The 20585-nt window shown below is 44.0% G+C and overlaps 1 protein-coding gene across 1 annotated transcript in view; it reads left to right on the top strand.

The window, feature by feature from the left end:
- LOC138283515 (gamma-crystallin C-like) overlaps positions 1-20585 on the top strand; it is a 51454-nt gene that overhangs the window by 8209 nt on the left and 22660 nt on the right. Inside the window, exon 2 of the mRNA XM_069221453.1 lies at positions 16467-16539. Within this exon, the coding sequence (XP_069077554.1) occupies positions 16467-16539 (73 nt within the window). The remainder of the gene's footprint in view (positions 1-16466; positions 16540-20585) is intronic.

The following is a 20585-nucleotide window of genomic DNA, read 5'->3' as shown; positions in this document are numbered from 1 at the left end:
TATCGTGCTCATTAACGCCCAAGAAATGCCGCCAATTAGGAAGAGAACATCCTCCGCCCCTTCCTGGGCTGGAATTTGATTTAAAATGTGTCACTAAATCTCGCTGTCAAAAAAACACTCACACGGAGCATTTCAGAATCTGATAGCTCTGGAGCGCGCCCCGCCTTTGGATTTATGAATGATAGGCCGAATTCTATGGGAGGGAATCAGACTGGGATAGATGCTGGAACCACGCATTCCTGAAAAACGCGGTCGGAACAACGACTGCGTTGTTACCACTAATGCCTTTACCACGAATGCCTTAACAATGATTTTTCATTGTAAAGGCATTCCTGGTAAAGGCATTAGTGAACGGCATGCATGGTTCCAGCATGCAACCCACCCCAGCCCACACCCAGCCCCTAAAAATTACCGCGACCCCCCACCCCGCCCCTTAAACCTAAAACCACCCCATCCCCCCACCCCTGCCCCTGACGCTACCCCGGCCCTAAAATGATTACGAACCCTACCCCCCCCAAAACCACCCCAACCCGCTCATAAATGACTGCGACTCCCCACCCGTGCCTAAAACCACCCCAACCCCCCACCCCGCCCCTAAAACATGAACTACGCCAACGCCCACCTCGTCCCTAAAACCACCCCAACTCCCACCCCTAAAATTACCACGACCCCCCCACCCCACCCGTAAAACCACCCCAACCCTGCCCCTAAAACCTAAACTACCCCAACCCCCCACTCCCTAAAAGTAAAAATACCCCGACCCCCTCCACCCGCCCCTAAAGCCAAAAATGCCTCTCCCCCGCCCCTAAACCACCCCAACCCCCACTCCCAAAAAGTAAAAATACTCCGGACCCCCACCACGACCAAGAACTAAAAATACCCCAACCCCCACCCCTAAAACTAAAAATGCCCCTCCCACCACTAAACCTAAACCACCTCAACTCCCCACCCCCAAAATCAAAAAATACCCGACCCCCCCCAACCCCTGCACTTAAAACTAAAAATGCCCGACCCCCCTACCCTGCCCCTAAACCTTAATCACCCGACCCCCCACCCCACCCCAAAAACTAAAAATACGCCAACTCCCCATCCCGCCCCTAAAACTAAAAATGCCCCGACCCTCCCTCCCCTGCCCATAAACCACCCCAACCCCCACCCCGTAAAACTAAAAATACCCCAACGCCCCTGCCCCTAAAACAGCCCCAGTCCCAGACCCACTTACCTCCTCCTTGATCGCGTCGTCCTCCTCAGCCGACTCCCTTCTTCTGTGCCTTAACCACGCATGTGCGTGGTTCAGCACATAGGTGGTTAAGGCGCCGAACAAGGAATTCGTGATTAAGGAAAGCATTGTTCCGCTTTTGTTTTCCACAACTTTGTTGTTCGGGAGTCGTGCTTCATGCTGCTTCCCATCAGACTGATCTAGGAATGTAACTGGTGGGTGGAGGGAGAGATGGGGAGGGCAGGGGGGAGCTCCACTCCGTAAAATCAGAGCCGACGGTAGGACATGCTCTCATGATAGCAATTCTTCACATCTTGGTACAATCATGCAGATCTAATAGGGTGTCAGGCATGGCGAGCCGGAAACCACTGCAAAGAGTGGATTTCAACCTTGTCTTTTGAGGCTGTAAGCAGCCGATGTCCATCATGGTGTGAGAAAAGAACCCCTTATGTTTTTGGCTTTTTGGGGAGGGGAAGTGGGTCCATTGGCTCAGGACCAGGCATATAGGCTGCTCAGGAATTTCTTGGCACAAAGACCCACCCCTACAAGCCACGCCCCCCTTTTCACACGTCAAATATTATTTTCAAGTTGGCAGGTTTGGCACTGCCTTTTCTTCATCTTTCACCCTGGCAATTTCAACAGTTGTGTACCTCCTTTACACACTTTCACATGCAGTTAGCACACATGACCATTGCTCTGTCTGCACTGCAGAAGGGCCACGGATTAGATGAGTAATTGTTCTGAAACCCTTAATTACCCACTAATGGGCACTGTGAGAAATGTGCTCTGCCTTCAAGCTCAACACCACAGCTGTGAATCCAAAACACCCTCAGCTCTCAATAGATACACCCACTCACAACCTGAACTCACACAAATATAAAGAGGCAGCTCGTTTCACAGTACCCACTATGCATGAGCAGACCTGCCAAGTTTAAGGAACATCTCACCTTGTGAGGAGGGGCAGGGCCTTGGAGGGGGTGTGGCCTCATGCTGAGAAGCACTGAAGAGACACTTATGACGCCACCCCGGCTCCAAACCTCCTCTTAAAAAAAAAAAAAATACAACAAAAGCTTGCTGAGGCTGTTGCAGAAGTCCTGGGGTGTTTATAGTGGTTTTCAGCTGGTTTTCTCTGCCACCGTGTGATACTGGCTGTGACCGTGTGATGGGAGCCAGTATTGTGTGTTAGACTCAACATCCTGTAAAAATGACATTCTCTAGGGAAGTAAAGAGAAAGTAAAACATAAAAGACAAATAGCTACAACATAACTGGTGCCAGGCTGAGAAGCCAGGGTCTGTTGCTGCTCGCAGTAGCTGTCACAAGGGCTTGGGGGAGGCAGGACCATTACAGATGGGGCACCAGCCCATCTCCCAGCCACGCCACCATGGTTCTTGCGTTGTAGATTGCATTTGAAACAAAGGAGGGTAGAGAGAGGACAGGAGGTAGAGAAATAAAGGCAAAAATAAAAGTGACAAAGGGAGAAAGCAAGCATGAAAGAGAACCCATAATAGTGAGGAAAGTCGCAGAAAGTGGAAGAAAGACACATCAAGTGGAATTAGAGCTAGGCTTCTTGATATTTGTCAGCACCAGCGGTGGCTCCTAAGAAAAGTCTGGAAACCTACACTTATTTATGGTTACAAATTAAACCCTGGTGCACTAAGTATGTGGCACCTCCTCCCTCAATTTTTTTATGAGTTGAGGATTTATATGCTTTTACTGTCGAATATGCAGTCACTGCAAACTCGTTTGTAAGGAAGGCTGAAATAAAGCTGAGAGCGTCATTCTTGGTGAGACCCATAAGTTAATGTTGATCTTACAGTTAGGGTACATTAACCATCATGGCCTTCTTACTAATGAGATTAGTGTGTGTGTGCGCATTCGCAGATGACATTGTGCACCCATTAGGGAAAAATAAACAAATGATGAGTATTTTCTACATAAGCTCTTATGGGTCCAATCCCATAAATATGGAACCTAAAAAAAAGTGCTGAAGATGGACATCCTTGTATCGTGAACAGCGATTAAATATTTCATTCATAAACTTTACAGAAGCCCAGTACTCATAAAGTTGTAAAAGACAATGGAGACACTCAGGATAGCGCATAAAAGTCTAAAATGCCTTTATTGCAAGTAGCCATTAATAAGCAAGGCAATTGACTAGTCAAAAGACCAGAGCTTTGCCCTCCATGCATTGGAGCATGTAATGTTTAAATCTGCACGTTAGCGATTCACTTGCTTTTGAGCCGGCCCCCAAAGCCACAGCTGCGCGCTGCTCACCTCTCCAGATGATAACTATGGAAAGGGTCTATATACGTTTCACGCTCACTATACACTTCATATTTTACAGCTTGCAAAGGTTGCTTATTATCTGGGCTGTCATGGTCCTAATTATTGTTGTACACTGCTTTTAAACATCCAGGCCTCGTAAGCTAGCTTCAAATGTATATGTTGCACAAACCGCCTTAGTACAACAGGCCTTGTTTACTGTTGCTACAATTGCATAACTCCCACTAGCTTTTAAATCTAGCTCTCACTGGTCTGTCCCAGCCTTGGGAGTTGCCTAATGTTGTTAGTTAAACTTTGGGACTCTCACAGTGCTCGGATGGGGTTCACACCTGGCTAGTTTTGCTGGCTCATAGTGGGACCAGGCCTGGGGGAAATTGCTTAATTATTTGAAGTATCAGTTGGTACCTGTTTTAGATGGTCAGGGACCTGCACTCTGAAGCGGCCAACTTGATCTATTTCCAGTCCTGATTTAGACTTGATGTTTTTAACATGAGGCACTTTAACATTTTCTATTTTTATGATGATTATTGCTTTGCATGTGTAAAGGTTTTTAACAACTGCACAATAAACACTACTGAATATAATGTTTAAATCTATCCATTTTGGTGGTACATTTATACACATTTTCCTAATGCAAGTGAATGGAAGTGAGAACAACGTACAACACAGGTTATGATGGAGACTCACATTGCATTATAATTGGGTATTAATACTAAGGTTTTAGTGCTCTTTAAGCAGCACACATTAAGGTACACGTGGGCCCATGATTTGCATGTTTATAGTATATAGGAAAGCATTAAAGCTTGTTCACTGGTGAGTTTACTTACTAAAGCCCCCTTTTCGCTGGGAGGTGAAATCCAAGCAAATGTGCCTCTATGCTCAATAGCATATATACAAGTAATTTCAGTCTTAAATAATAAATAGAAATAAATCTAAATAGATAACATTATTTTGACAAGAATGACCACAATCATAGTCTCAAAAATCCTCATTGCCCAATTCCCAATATCTTGGACAATCACGATTAGATGCCACTCAAGTTGAAATCAGAGACATTTTGAATCTCATGTAATTTCTTCACCCTATCCTTAATTTGGTCTATCTGCTTGTGAATGTGAAGGCAAATATTGGAAAAAGTGTGCAACACTCAGAATCTGCTATTGGACAGACTCCTTTGGCTGCTAGGATGTAATATAAGGCTATTCTATTCTGCAGGAATATGGTCTTCTGGGCTTCAAACTGATCTGCTATGAAGCCTAAGGAAATTGCACTAGGGTAGATGTATTTCAAGTATCAGCATTGCATCTAGTCTCTCATAGGGCCTGTCCTACTCTATAGTTGGGAAATAGAATAGAGAGAAATATGTTTCAAATACCTTGAGGTACTCCAGCAGCTGTTAGGAAAAGTGACCTACAGACTGTCTGATAGCAGGGATGCAGCTACCAGAGTAACAGACCCAAGCCCTATCTTAATGCAGCCAGGCATAAGTTCTCTTTTGGCAGATGAAATGAGCATATCCATCTTGACACCGATGCTCATAAAACACCATACCACTGAGGGAGACAGTATTCATAAGAGAGCAATTGAAAATATATAATCTCTACAGCAATGTCAAGGTCAGTTCATCTCACAAAAATACTCCAGGTATTCACCTTCGTGACTCACAAACCAGCCTTAACAGGCAAGCTGAACAACATCAGGTTTGTAATGGCCAAGTGGATTGTTATATATTTTGAGGCCTTGAAAGATGAGAGGGAGATGCTGGCACATGCAGGCAGTATCTGCTCATGAGGGAACAGAATAAGGTGAGTTTTCAACGTCAACAGGCAAGTGCATACAGATTTAGCAAGAGAAAGAATAATTGTTTGGTGATATTTCTCAAGTAACAGTATGTAGGAGTTGTTTTCATACACAGAGTGGCAGCTCCACTCAAGGACAGGCTCACTTAAATTAGGTTTCTTGATGACTCCCCATTCCACAGTGATGAGATATCCCACCAAAAGCAAGAAGCTGAGAGCAGTGGCAAAGATAGCATACCAGACCCACAGAGGCATCTAGTATCAAGGAGATGGCCACCTACATTGGACAGAGGTGATAACGATGAGGGGTGATGGGCTCACAATAATGTGGCTGTGGTTCAGATGAAGGTGGAAGCTGGACATCTGGCCACCTGCTGGTGGCAGGGCAGCAACGGGAACAGGTCTGGCAGAAGTCCCTGCCCTGGGGCATGATACAAGTCTGGAAGCAGGTGACGAACAATAATTGTCTCAAGAGGGTGCAGCACATTTACAATGGGAGGAGTAGATTCAGTTTGCCAGATCACAACGCTTAGTGGCTGTGATGAGCAGCACTTGCTAGAAGCTGTCCCAGTGGGGCTGCAGTAAAGTTGTCTGATTTACTAGAATGTAGATCCAGGCACCAGGCTGTAGGTAATGACAGATTTTGCTAGTAATGTAGCTTGGACGTGAGAAAAGAAAGTGTATAAACTTTCTGAAATATTGTAGGACTGCATTAGCATTCAATGGTTAGTCTAAATTGGCAGCAGAGATGGGAAATCTTGAGTGTAGCAGCACAGTGCACCTCACAATTGTTTTGTATGTGCTCATCTTGATTTTCTTGGTTGGCATGCCCCTAGTGGACCACAGTGCTAGAAGCAAGGCACCTGGTCATTTCTGCTGAATTTCTGAACATATCTTTGCTATCTTGTTTTTATAGGTACCATTGTTCCTCTCTACTTTGTCTGCTGACTCAGGGTGAGAATCAGTATTGGATCAAGCAGAAGTTTATAAAGGCCCTGAGGGAGTGTGGACAGATAATTTAGAGGATGTGGTTGGACTGAAACGCCATTACATCACACAAAGGGTAACCCAATAGTATCCCGAGGGACCTGGGTAAATCATAATACATAAGTACAGTGATCCGAACAGAAGACATTTTTTTAATTTTTGAGGCCACAAATATCAGCTAATTTCAATCAACACCCCCCCCCCAAACTAAATCTGTAATACAAATTAAGTCATATAAATGCAGTAGGGAGTTTTTTCAGTTCGGACTACTGTAGTTATGTATTATTATTTTCATAATTTCTGAGACATGAACTATCTAGAAAATCAAATTTCATTCTGGTGTATGTAGGAAATCCTATTTTTCTGTGTGGTCACCCAATATTTTTTGTCTTTTACGTCACCATATATTTATGCTGGCATTATAACTCTGTGCACTTTACCCCTGCTAAACAGTATTAAAGTGCCTGAACATGATGAAATTAGTATATTGCCAAATGATATATGTAATCTACATAGAAGTCCCTAGTATAAGGCACCAAATGTACCCAGGGCATGTAAGTTAAATGTCACTAGTCGACTGTTGCACCATGTTTTACAATGTACCTGTAGTAGTAGACCCAGCGTCTACTACTAGAGATGCATTGTAAAATATGGCTTTACGCTTACTAGTGAAGTGTGACTGTAGCATTGTAGTCACTCCAATTTGACCTGTCAAAATTTCCCCTTTTGACAGGTCAAAACCTCTTTCAATTATTAATGTCACCCCTATGTAGGCCATACTGTCCACAAAGCAGGGTGCATGGTATATAAAGGTGTGGCATGTAGAAATGTAATGTTAACATGTCTCTACATTGACTAATTAGAATTTGAATAGTACTGTAAAAGGTGTGATGTTCTTCCCAGAAGCAAACAATAGGCTGACCTGGATGGGTAGCGATGACTTCTCTGAACGTGGCAGAATATGAAGTGTGAGTCTGTGAACGTGCTTTTTGAGATTACATTGTCAGATCATGCTACAATGTCAAATCCTCCTTCACACTTCTGCTGGGTTTCACACATAATACTGGGGGCGCACTTGAAAGGAAGGAAAACAGGTTACCAAAACAATTTGCATGTATCCACTATCTGGTTGCTTGAAAACCCTTCTTTGTTCTATGAGACTTGTGTTTCTGGTTTTACTTGGGGTACTGCGGCTGTTTCTAGCTGGATTTTGGCATTAGATGTGGGAGCTCACAAGGATTACAATAGCATATTCCCTTCTCACATCTCCAGTTCTCAGAGCCCAAGTTTAGTTTGGTCAGAGACTTCCACCATCTTGAAAATGCCCAAAGTAGGTAGGGTTAGCCATGGGAACTTTTATTCTATTGGGAAGGGTGTGCCCAGGCGTCAGGTTACTAGGTTGTGCCAGGCATAAATATGGCACTTACAGGCATCCACTGCAGAAACATTCTGGACCTGAGGAAGATCAGAAAAGTACTGAACCTGTTGTCTGTGATTTGAGAAGAACCCTGAATGACTGGGCCTGCTCTCTCTTCTATCCAGGGCAATAATGTGGACTCTAAGGGTCAAAAGAGTTAAAGCTGTTAAAGCTACAGGGCCGCATAAGCTACAGGAGTCCTTTTCCTGCAACTGACCTGTGGCAACTGGACCTGGACTGGACCCTGCATTTGGGCCTATGCCTGTCACCCTGTGAGTCTCAAAGTGCCCCCCCTGAGGTCATGGAGGCTTTAGTTGTATACTCCTGTGGTGGATTGGGACTCAATGGACTAAAGTGAGAAGGTAAAATCTTTGACTAGGACGAACCTTTTTGGTGTATCCAATGCCCAGTCCTTTGCGGTCAGTGTCAAATTGCACCTAAACCCTCCTCTATTACGACCATAGGCCATCATTTACACTTTGTTTCTTGGCACAATTCCTAATGGAAACTTTAAAAAGTCATTTCTCTGGTTCCCATCATTTTTTGTTATTTTGGTGTCATTTTTTTTAGTAAATTTGAGATTTTTATTATTTAGCATTTCAACTTTATTACTTTTTGGTACTGCATAAAGACTTTATACATTGCTCTATGTTAAACCTCTCTACTCTGTACAATAGCTACCAGGGGGTTTAGCTGGGGTTATTTTAGTGACTTTGAGGGTTCATCCTAACCCAAGGATTGTGATTATCCCTTGAGGTGGGTAGTCACCCACCCCAAATAATAACCCAATTTATTACATGTGTTATATCAACATGGGCTTGGCTACATGTGTAGTTACAAGACAAACATGGGATTCTCCCTTTTCAAGAGGGGGCATTAGAGATACAGCATTCAAAGTAGAAAGATGGACAAGGGTAATATGAAAGGCAGACAGTAACAATATTTCATTCTAAACAGATTATCAGGAGAAAGGTGTTAATCCCTGGTAGAGAGGGGTAACAGCACCACGAGGGACAGTGACAGGGCGGTGTTCACTCAGTACAGTGTTGTCAGAGGCTTCAACAAGATGGAAAATTGCAGCTACAGAGCAGAGACATGGAGACAGCTCAGCTGGGACTGGGTCCAAAGCATAGGAATAATAGGTTACTGGCTTTCTTCTGATCACTGTAGTCTTCTACCAACACTCCAAGGTCAAAACCATTGCATTCATGACAATACAGAGTAAAAGACTTGGCATAATTGCGGCGCCCCAATGTGGGTGCAGAAGACTGGCTTGTTTTATCTGTACAAATGCATCCTTGGCCTCTCTAGAAGACTGCAAGAGCTCAGGGTTTTTTTTTACTGAATTAATCTTGCAAGGGTTTTGCCATAGTGGCATATACCAGGGTCTGTTGTCTAGAACATCCGGCCGTACTCACAGAAGTTTGGACCTCTTAGACAGACAGTGGACTGGACAACCCATGTATGATTTCAACGTGCTCGGGTTACAGGTGGTGTTTGCCAGCTGAGATTTCACGAACAAGGTATTGTACTCGTAAAAGGCTAAATTGCGATTTCTCTTATAAAGTCTTGTGCCTTTCTTAGCCAAACCAATGAGAAGGTAGAGGGGGTTGAACTTTCAGCAATCTAAAATAACACATGCCAAAATTAAATTGTCTACACATTGCACTAGAGTAGATCCCTCGGCAGAGGCCTAAGGGACCAAATCTGTCTTTAAAGCGTGGGGAAATTATTGGGATTCTGTAAATTCTTGTGGCAGCGTTCACCATGACAGTTGAGACCCACCAAATGAGAATGCAAAAAGGAACTGGCTTACTTTGAGTATGGGGATGCAGAATGCGACAACACAAAGATCTGCAGTAGTTAACCATTGGGTGTTTGTGGGGGATACAAGAAAAGGTAGTGATAGGTTTAGGAACCACAGAGAAGCTAGGAATATTCACATTATTAATAGTGCGAAGATGTTGGACTAATCTGTACACATTGGTCTTTCCCACTTTTTTGATATGAAGGATAGGAGTGCATCTGCTGACAATCAGTATAAACTCCCTGCTTAATGAGATCTGCAATGATGGGACAGATTCCTACCTCAGCCTCGGGTTTGAGGAGGTACTGAGTGATCTGTGGCAGGAGATCTTTATCTTTACAGATTCCATTGAGAAATACATCCCTCAATGTTGGCCCCTGTGCACCACAATGTGTGAGGCACTTGGGAAAGTAAACCAGTTAGGTCAGGAGCTAATGCAGTATTATTCACAGGAGGTTGGCAATTGGTGTTCTCACAGAGTAACGCTAGCACATAATTCTCTCAATGATGGGGTATGTTGAGGTAGAATCATTCAGGAGCACGTTGTGCAGTTAAACGTACATAAGATAACCCGCCTCAACTGATTAGCTGATATGGTAGGTCTGAGTAGTAAACCATGTTTTTCTGTAATGGGTCCGATAGACACTGGGTTGGAAATATAATGGGGAACGCTGTTAGAAATATTGACTGCATCTATGGACAAACCTGGGAGAGGTAATGATGGAAACTCATACGTTTTTGAAGAAGAGTGGCTGGAACCAGCATCAATAAGACATGTGGTGTATTTACCATTAGTAATGCAATCAACGTAGGGACCTTTCTGATCTACATGAATCAGGGTATTCAGTGCACAGCCTTAGCCTCTTGGGATGTCCTAAAATTCAAGGTAGGGTAGATAGGATTTTTGTGTAATTTAGCATGATTCGAGCTGGTTGGCAAGACCCTGTGCATTTCAAGAAGTATGATTGCAATCTCTTTTCAGTGTACCAGATGACCACAGGCAAAACAGAAGATTGGGCGGAGGTCAGGGAGTGAGTGTGGGCACAGGTCTTATTCCTCTAGTCAAGGAAGCAAAAACTTGCGAGGAAGCTGCCAGGTGTACTTCTATAGCCTTGGAACCCAGCCCACTGACTGTAAAACTAAGTAATGCATTTTCAGTCCAGACACTCACTCTGTTATGCTCTGTTTCTCCCTCTGTGGCTGTTTTCTCTGTACTCTCTTGACTAAGCAGTTGGCAGGCAGTCCATTGAAATGATGAAGAAGGCTGAACCACTGAAGAGTGGAATGCCACTTTTCTACACATGATTGAAGCCTGCCTTTCATGGCCTATGGTAGCAGCAGGCATGTGGCCTTCTCCCAGTGCTGGAAACCAAAAAGGTGTATTCTGGGAACTCACAGTGGCTGACGCAGGTTTTAGGATTATTTTGGGCATTGATCATTATGTGTGGAAGCTGATAGACGATCTGATTATCTCAAGAATTTTTTTTAGGAAGTGTTGCTGATGAGCAGCATTTGCTAACGTTATTCCTTTTTGGGGCTAATGGCTGTTGTTTAGTTGAAACCATACACTTGGTTGTTCTTATGATCAATGTCTCCCGATCTGTCTCCCTGAGTTACTCTTTGTGCCCAAACAACAGTGTCCCTATATTCTATTGCCTCAGCGACCTGATGTAGGTGTTTGTGCCTGTGTAGTGAACCTGTGACCCATAGCCCCATGTCCTGGTGTCTGCCACAATGTCCAGCTGTCAGTGTCTGCTTATCAAATGTCAGTGCCCCCGTGTCCACTTATGTCCCTTTGTTGATTATACTGTACCCGTTTCAGTGTCCGGGTACCAACACCCCCATCTCATTGTTTAATTGTCACCATTCCAATGCCATTGTCATCAAGTAAGTTTAACTGTTCATTGGTAGAGTCTCATTGTATCTGTGGCTGTTTCCCAGTGGAAACGACAGACTTCCCAATGGTCACGTCGGTGTTCCAATATCGCTATCCCTGTGTTACTGTCCCAATGTAACCACATCAGTGCTCATGTTTCACTGTCTCAAGGTCAGTATCCGTATACCCCCAGTTAATATTTCTGTGCAAGTGTTGGTGCCTCCGTGTCTGTGTCCCTTTCCAATTTAACTGGTTTGATGTTGGTGCTCTCGTACCACTGATCCAGTGTTAGTACTTCCGTAGTGGCGCTCCATGCTATTGCTCCTGTATCGTGTTACTGAACAGTGTGTCAGCATCCATGTGCATATCATCTTTGTGTCTCTGTCCCAGTGCATGTGTTCTTGAGTCAAAATCTCAGCAATCAGGTTTTTGGGTCACTGTTAGTGCAGGTGTGTCAGTGTCCCTGTGTTTTCCCGTAGTGGTCCAGTATCAATGCCGTGCCCTTAGTGTCAGTGCATGGGATTTGGTGTCCCAGTGTCAGTCTCCCCATGTCACTTTTTCTGGTTCCCATTTATCGGTGTCTTATTGTCCCGGTACCAGAGTCTTTGTACCCAGGCAGTGTCACTGTATCAGTAAATTTGTGCAGTGCTACAATGCCCAGTGCCAATGCTAGTGCCCCAGTGCAAGTATTAATGCTTGGTTCCCTACCTTAGTGTCCTTGTGTCAATGTCACTGGGTCAGTGTCATCATATCAGTAACCACAGGTCGGTACAACAGTGCTGTATCCCACCAAGTCAGTTCCTCATGGTAGCGTTACTGTGTTGTGTCACTGTCTTGGTGTTGTGTCCAATCATCAGTATATTTAGTTTCATTATCTTAGTGCCAGTATGTCAGTTTTCCTTTGTCACAGCCCCATGCCACTTTACCAGCAACAATGTTGTTTCCCCTGTCAGCATTGCAGTGTCACTGTCCCCCAAGTCACTACCCCCTACTTAGTAATAGTGTTCCTGTGTCAGTGTCCCAGGATTAGTGTTTGTATCGTATGTCAGTGTTTCAGTGTCGCTGTTCCCTTGTCGTTTTGGTGCTGCTGTTTCAACGTCCTTGTGCCAGTGTCCTAATATCGGTGTCGGTTTGTGTGTCCATGTCCTATTGCCAGTGCCCATTTCCCAGTGCTACTGTTTCAGTGTTTCCTTATTAGTGTCCTCATGCCAGTGTCCCTTCGTCACTGTGCCCATGTAGCCTTGTCAGTGTTGGTGTTCCTTTGGCAGTGTTCCAGTGACAGGGCTGGTGCCCCTTAGTTGGTTCCCTGTGTCAGTTTCTGATTTTAATTGTGGATCCCTTTGTGTACGTGTACTAGCTTTAATGTTCCACATGATATATCATTGATTGGGTATGGACTACTTATGCCATCCTAAATCCACTCCAAAGCACTACGGGAATGGAAGGGCTCTGAGGGTTGAAGGGAAAGATAGACAAGAGATCAGGTAATCCATATATAATAGATCATTGTGATCAATGTTTTAGGAAGGGCAACTTGGAAAAAGTTGTCAAATAATGTTTTTGTTAGAGAGGCTCACTTTAAAAAAAGCCAGATATGATGTAGTGAAACATGCATTTTACCAATGTTTACATTGCAGTGACGTGTGCAGCATTGTGATTCTTCCCCCATATCAGCTGAATGTTGGCAATGACCATGTTGTTCCACTAATCATTTGCAAATTATAGACTTCTTTGAAGTTTGTTTCAAATTGCAGTGGAGGTCTTTAATGTTATCTTAAGTTCTGAACATTGTCAGAGGTAAAGGAAGTGTTAACATAAGCTAAGCTTTTGTTTTGAATGTAGTCTCTTGATCTGCCAGTTCTCCCTCCAGCCAGTTGCGTTTATGGAGGGCCAAGCATTAATCCAACCCTTCGACCAACTCCCAACCCCTCCTCACCCTGCCTGGCTACAACCATGCCTCTAGCTTCCTCTTTTTGCCTATTGCATCTACACTATCCGTGGTCTACAATTATTAGAGGTGTACATTCATCAAAATAAGTACTTTAGCTTTCCCGTTTGATCTCTCAATCTAAGGCTTGGCATGGTATGGTATTTTATGGTATGGTATTTTTGTACAGTGTGCTATTACTCAGGTGGGCATCCTGTGGCTGGGCAGGTGTGGTACTAGGCTTGCCTCTGGAGGCAATAGGGCTTCTTGAAGATCCTGGGTTTCAGTTTGTTTGGAATTCTAGAGTTGAAGAGGACGCTCTGAAGCATAGTGGCAGCTCGCTCCAGTGTAAACACTGTCCTTCCAATCTGCAGTGGCAGGCTTGGAGACATTTTTTACTTTGTCACACACAGGGTGGCACAAACAGTGCTGCAGTCCTGATTGGACATACTGTCTTTCATGCCCTGGGTACCATATCCCAGGGTGTTATAGGTAAGTCAGTCCTTGCCAATCAAGGTGTATCCAATTTGACATGCAATTTGTATAGAGCCAGAACACTGGCACTGAGGTCTGGTTAGCCGGCCTCAGTGCACTGTCAGAGTCGAAAAACCAGCAGCATCAGTCCAGAAATATGAGGATGGACATGCTAAAAGAGACATATCTTTACAAAAAAAACAGAGTTTGAACCAGCTTTGTAAATGGTGAAAAGCAACTTTTTTAGATGGAGGAGAACAATGGGAACAGGCTTTCTGCAGTACCTCGAAGAGAAGGGAGCCAATGGGTGAATTGGGCTGACCAATTGCCCCATGCAGAAGAAAAACATTTTAACAGACTGATGAATGAAGCCTGTTGAACAAAAGCCCCTGTGCATTGTGTATGATTTCTTTAGGAAAAACTGTAGTCTGAAGAGACAGCTACAGCTGTTTCAAAGGACAGACCTAAAAAAAAATCTAAAAGTAACCAGAGTCCTAGCCAGTTATTCCTAACGGAAGAAGTACGAATACTGTTTTGCCTGAAACACTCTTCTGTTTCAAAGTAAATGATTCATACCCAGGCCACTCAGTCAGGATTATCAAAGCGGTGCAGTATAACAAAGACAGGATTACATGGCCACTACTTGTGGCTGTTTGCCACCCTGACACGAGGTTTCATGTACAAGCCTTATGTAAGCACTAGGAATAGTTCAGTTTGTGGTATGTGCTATAGAAATGATCCTTCCAGCTACCACGACTACTCCAATTACTACTGGGTTGCAAATTGCAGGACTACATGTACGAAAATGCCAAGATAAAAGCAGGGGTGGATGAGCTTCTCACATCTGATATAGGATAACTCGGCATCTATGGCTCTTCTTTTTTTCTCTGGTGTTCTTTGGATGTGTTGCTAGGAAAAATACAAGTGCATGATTTAATACTCAATAAACTTGCTTTGCTCGCTGCAGTGCCTTAATTATCTTTGTTGAGCATCTCCAACAGAAATATTGTAGGAAAGTTTCATTTATTTTTTAGGCTACATGATGTGCCAGCCAGACACTTTTGGGTGTCACAGCACCGTAGAGTGCTGAAGGAGGAAATACAAGATAGATGCTGAGTTTACTTTCACTACATAGCACGAGGTATAGTGCAGTGCTTAGACATCAGTCAATGATGTTAGAAGCAACTGTTGGAGCACAGGACCATCAAACCAAGCTGCGTAGGAATGCAAAAGCTTTCAACCCAAAGGATGTGGGAGGTGGGACAGCTCAGAACAATCAGATAAGACAGAAAGTGGGACTTACTCCAGCCTCACTAAGTAAGACGGGAACAAGAAGCACGAGCTGGGCATAGGAGAAGGTGGTAACGGAAAGCCTGTGCTTCAGAGAGCGGCTGGTACAGAAAGCATTAAGAGGCGATTAGACCAATCACATCAAAGATTATACAATATTCAAAGACAACCTCACTACCACCACCCAGGCCCTCATCTTGTGACCTCTCCAGTACTACATGTCACTGTATGAAGAAATAGTCAAACAGATCTGAGGTCCAGATGTCTGAAATACAGAGGCCATCTCAGAGCACAGAACTCTGTACTCCAGCAGATGCCAACATCTGTGGTGTCTGCCTTCTCATCAGGACCAAGCGGTTGGTTACACGTTCACCAGCCGAGCAGCATCCACTGGAACGTCCTTCCTGTTCACAATCACCTTTCAGACCTAGCCTGAACCCCCACATATTCTAGAACTGGTGCCCACCTGGTCTGACTGGGTTGTAGCAACAATGTTACAACTTTCGGAGGAGCTGTGTCATGAGCACCACTTTCTGGCAGCCCTGGCAGTATTTTTGCCAATACTACTAAGTATTTCAATGCTAATAGACCTATATGTATAAGGCGACATGTGAACTCCGGCTGCAGCATGCTTAAGGTTGGTTGAAACATTTGGACTAGCTGAGTATCCCCCTGCATCTATGCATTGTGTAAATCAGTCCAGACACCGGTTCTGTTGAGGCACAGGATGTTACATAGTTTACTGGCGCTCATACATTACCAAAAAATACATAAACGTTCTTTGCTGTATGTGCCATTGTCTATGACTAAAAACCCAAAACTGCAGCAGATTTATTCCCCCCTTGTTAAATGTTTGCTTGTTCAAAAATAGGGTTTCTTATGGGGGGACAGCTGTAACACAACGTTTTCAGATACGTGAGTCGAAATGATTAAATGGAAGCAAAGAAAGACTACAACTCCCACAATGCACTGGTGCAGTAAATATTAAGACTCAAAATGTGCTTCCACTCTGTGGACCGAAATAACAACCGTAGTAAATTAAAACAATTGAAGACAAACAAGCGATTAATCTGTCCCCCTCCCCTATTTCCCCTCGACCCATTCTAACACCTCCCGTTCAGCCCTCTCTGAGGAGGTGGAAGGGGGGCTGGCGTGGATGGGGTGACGGCTCTCCAGGTTCAACGTTTTTACTCTGAGTGGCTACAATTTGTGCTGAACGGGGCCAGTGAAAGTGTGTGCACTGCAGGACGAGGGCTCTTTCTTCCCGTTGGGGGGCGTCATTCTGTGCACGGTGCAGGTTGCGCTTAGCATATCAATACGCAGGGGTCGAGGTCTGCGCTGGGGTCATTCTAGCACCCACCTATTGAGCCGGCCCTGGTATTTAAGCTGTAGGTGCGGGCCTGGGGGTTGAACGGGGAGGCGTTTTCATCGCGTTACCGGAGCTGAACAGTCGCTCTAGGTGTGTATTTGCAGTTCTGGTTCCTCTAGGTATGTATCCCTTTGTGTTGATGTCTCAAAATAATTTAATGAATTAAATACAGAATCCGTATTAACTCGGACCCTCTTGACACGACGGGCACCGTGGGTTTGGGTTGGTGCGGTCAGACGGGGCATATCACACTTGCTGTAGATCAGGCTGCACCCACTGGTGCCCCTGCGGCTGTCTCCTTGATCTGCTATGAGTGTGAGCCCAGTAGTCTCACATGTGAGTACATCGGTCACTCCCTTTGGGTGTCACCGTTGCTCCCACTGGCGGGGGTGTATGGTATGTCATTCGCTTTCTGTCTCCCGCTGGGGTGTACCGGTCATTCGCTCCGTGAAATTCCCGAAGTGATGCAACATACAGTAATTACGCTGCCCTTCACAGCTAAATTATCATGTAGGCATCGACGTCAGTTCACCAAAATTCCAGGGGTACCGGAAGTGATATCACGCGCCCTCTGACCTCCACTTTCGTCCACAGACGCATACTTACACATACACACAAATTCACACTTACACACACTCTCACATAAACACACTCTCACCCACATCCATGCACACAACATACATTTAAAGGCATTTTTACTTACCTCAGCTGCCATGGGCATATTCACATCTCTATCACAGTAATAGTGAATAATATATTGTTATTATTATTCACTATTAGTGTAATAAAAAATGTAGAGAAAACAAAGAGAGCGGAGCCCCAACTGACGTCCATAAGGACGAGCTACCACTGTGTTCCTGGCACTGAATGTGCCACCTCTGAGGGGATGGGGTTTGCAAAGGCAGTGCCAGGGGTCGCAAAGGGCAAGACAGGGGGCAAGCTATACATCAAGAACTTGAGCAGCTACTGTTCGTGACACTTGTGTTATTTGCTCTATTTTTCTAGTGCAAAATGCATTATTGCATCAAAAATTGATGCAAGAACGCATTTAATGCTAATATATAGCACGAAATGACGGATTTGTATTTTTGAGTAATTGCACATTATTTCCCCAAACTTTTGCATAACTACGTGAAAGCAAGCTACACAATTTTTGCACGCCTCTTAATATAACTGTTTTTAGTCATCAAGGCCCACGAAACTAGTGCGGCGAACGTATTTAGAGGAATCCTCCCGTGAAGATGAAGCCGTAGAACCCCAACACAACCAGCTATGGATTAGTGGACTTTTCAAAGCACAAAGTTGCAATTACTCTGCTGGACAGTCAACCGTTATGGTGGACTTAACCTCTGTTCTAAGTTTAGTACTATAGGCGTTAAAGGAGTTGTGTGCAGGGAAAGGGCAAACAAGCAACATGAAGAAAACATGATTGCAGCCATGTGTTTGTGGTAGGGTGACCAGATGTCCTGGATTTGCCTGGACAGTCTGGTTTTCCGATGACTGTCCTGGCGTCCCGACACTTGTTATAAAAATAGACGAATGTCCCGGTTTTAGGAGCGGGTCGGGTGAGCGCACACATTTTTCACTATTCTTTGAAAGCTCACGTTCACACCCGCCCTCTGGTGACACCACATTCAGAGTTTTGTTTAAAAGACTCTCCTGCTGCCTGACTTAATTCAGGCAGCACAGTAGGATTTAATGGGGAGAGAATAAACCCCTGCAGAGCCCATCTCCACAGGCCAGAATAACAAAGCTGCCATTGCACCACACTGCAGCATGGACGAGGTAGTCTTTAATTTTCATGCTGCAGATTTGTGTATACATATACATATTGGAAAAACCACCAAAATAGAAATAGGACTACATTGGCACTGGTCAGTGCAGGGTCAACGTTTAGTCCTATTTCTATGTCAATGGCTGTCCCTTTTTTTGTTCTAAACATCTGGCCATCCTAGTGTGTGGGTATTCACAGATGTTTTACTAAGTAGCTTGCAACCCTGGAAACAAGTGAAAAACTACTTTTGTTAACAGGAGGCAGCGCATCCCAGGGTTTTAAAGAGAAGGGAGCACCACCTGTTCTGGAAGGGAAGATTTCACTACAGGGAAAACTATTTCCCCCAAACGGAAAAAAAAAAAAATCAAATATGCAGAAGAACATTCCTGCACAACTTAATGTTTGTTATCCATCAAGTAGAAAATCCACAGGAGAGAACTAATGCAAATTAGAGATGGGTGTGGGGATATGGCGGGGTGAAAGTTATTCACAGAAAGTCACATTGTTGAAGGGAAATTATTGTTCTTTGCCCAGAAGATAAAACATTTTTTTTTTTAAATCCCCTAATACATGTCAGTTGAAAGGGCATTGTGGGTAAGGTGACAAACCCAGTAAACTCGGAAATTTCCCATTAATAGTGAGCAGTGCAACTATACCTCTTGCAAAACAGCCAAGACTGCTTTAACCGCATTGGCAAGTTGTGGCCCTGTCCTAAAAATCTGTAAACAAGGGCGTCTGTGCGTATGTTCATCAAGCACTGTCCATTTGGTTCTGCAGGACTTCTTGGTATAAGTTCACTCTTCACACCTGCCACCTTTTAAGAGGTGCTGTACTGGTATCTATTCAAAAGGTGAGAAATCTGCAGTAAAAGTATCCTCCAGAAGAACTAGTTGCTTAACTTTGGTAATGCTGTTTCGGGGTGACACGGTAGCTGTCCACAGATTCCTCACAGTCCTTCCTCTTTTATTTTCTGGAAAGTGGGCTCTTGTACATGTTAAAAAGTTCCAGTTAGATTCAGAACACTATCACCTCCAGTCTGTCATGAATGATTCACGTCTGAGGGTACAGAAAAGTGCACAAATCAAGCTAACATCATCCACAGAGGGCGGCATCTATGTGCAGCTCTTTGCCATCACTTCCGGGGTTGTACAAGGCTGTCACAGTCTGCTGGTGCCTCCTGCTTGCAGGCAGATGCAAGAGCCATTAAAAACCTGGATCCAGTCTGCTGCCTTGAAATATTCAAAGGTGAGGAATCTTTAGCTAGATAGAGTGTACACCCGGAAGAGCATTACTGAAGGTAAGTAGCTGTCTGGGCGTAATGAACTGGAGCTTCCTTTAAATGTAGACTTTTAAAAAAGATCGCTCACTGATTGTTTTGTTGCTTTTTTAACAATATCCTTTGACTATCAGCCAAAGTAAGCAACCAATGTGTGTTGCCTCTGGTTATACCCTGAATCAGCCAATTTGCCCCAGAATCTGCTGGTTAAGGCCTTTGGGAGCAATGCGTTTTGTTTTATTGTTGTGTTGCTGTCTTGTTTTTATGTTTCTCTGTTGTGCTTGTTGTGTGCTGTCTGGTGTTGTTTTTAGGAGTCGCCAGTGCTTTAATGTTCTCTTGTGTAGTTTTCATGTTCTGTTGTTTTCTTTATGTTGCTGATGCTAGGACTTTAGCTCTAGAAAGTTCACCAGACCTTGCAGTACACCAGTGACTTCTTGCAGTAAAATCAACAGCCGATGTTTATTTTTCAAATTTACACAGGGTTTTCTTGATCTCTCACGCCTTACTTAACTTTTAGTTTTTGCACCTGCCTTGGCAAATGTGTTCTGTTAGTTAAGGGATGAGAGGTAGCAGCGATGGCAAATGGGACCAATTGTGCACTGTTGGGAGTGATCTGTGGCCTGGATACTAAGCAGTGATTGGCTTTCATGATAAACCTCCCTGTTACCGCCTGCTTCTTTGTTTCTTGGCTGTTTTTTTATTTTCTGTAAAGGTAGTGCCCTCAAGTAGTGAGCCCTACTCCTTTACTTTTTTACTTCTTGAGGGTATTGAGTTTTTAATATCATCCTGCAAATGTATCATGGCCAAAGTATCTACTAATTTAGTACTGTGAAGGTAAATATATGTGGGTAAGAGTAAATTTATCAGTGTAATCTCCACACAAACATACCTTGAAAATATACAAAGTTATATTTATATATAGCTTCAAGGTGCTGAGATCTGGCAAGGTACATAGATGTTATGTTAATAATAAATAGCAGAATGCTATACAATGCATGCAAAAATAAATAAATAAGTGCACGTTAGCCTGAGGTCCTACTTTATGTTCCCTTAGAGCTCATTGACCCAACTAATAAGCTAACTCCA

This window comes from Pleurodeles waltl, chromosome 3_1 (assembly GCF_031143425.1).
Source record: "Pleurodeles waltl isolate 20211129_DDA chromosome 3_1, aPleWal1.hap1.20221129, whole genome shotgun sequence".
In the NCBI taxonomy this organism is placed as follows: domain Eukaryota; kingdom Metazoa; phylum Chordata; class Amphibia; order Caudata; family Salamandridae; genus Pleurodeles; species Pleurodeles waltl.
Note: the sequence above shows the minus strand (reverse complement) of the source record. Positions and strands in the feature narration are given on the sequence as shown.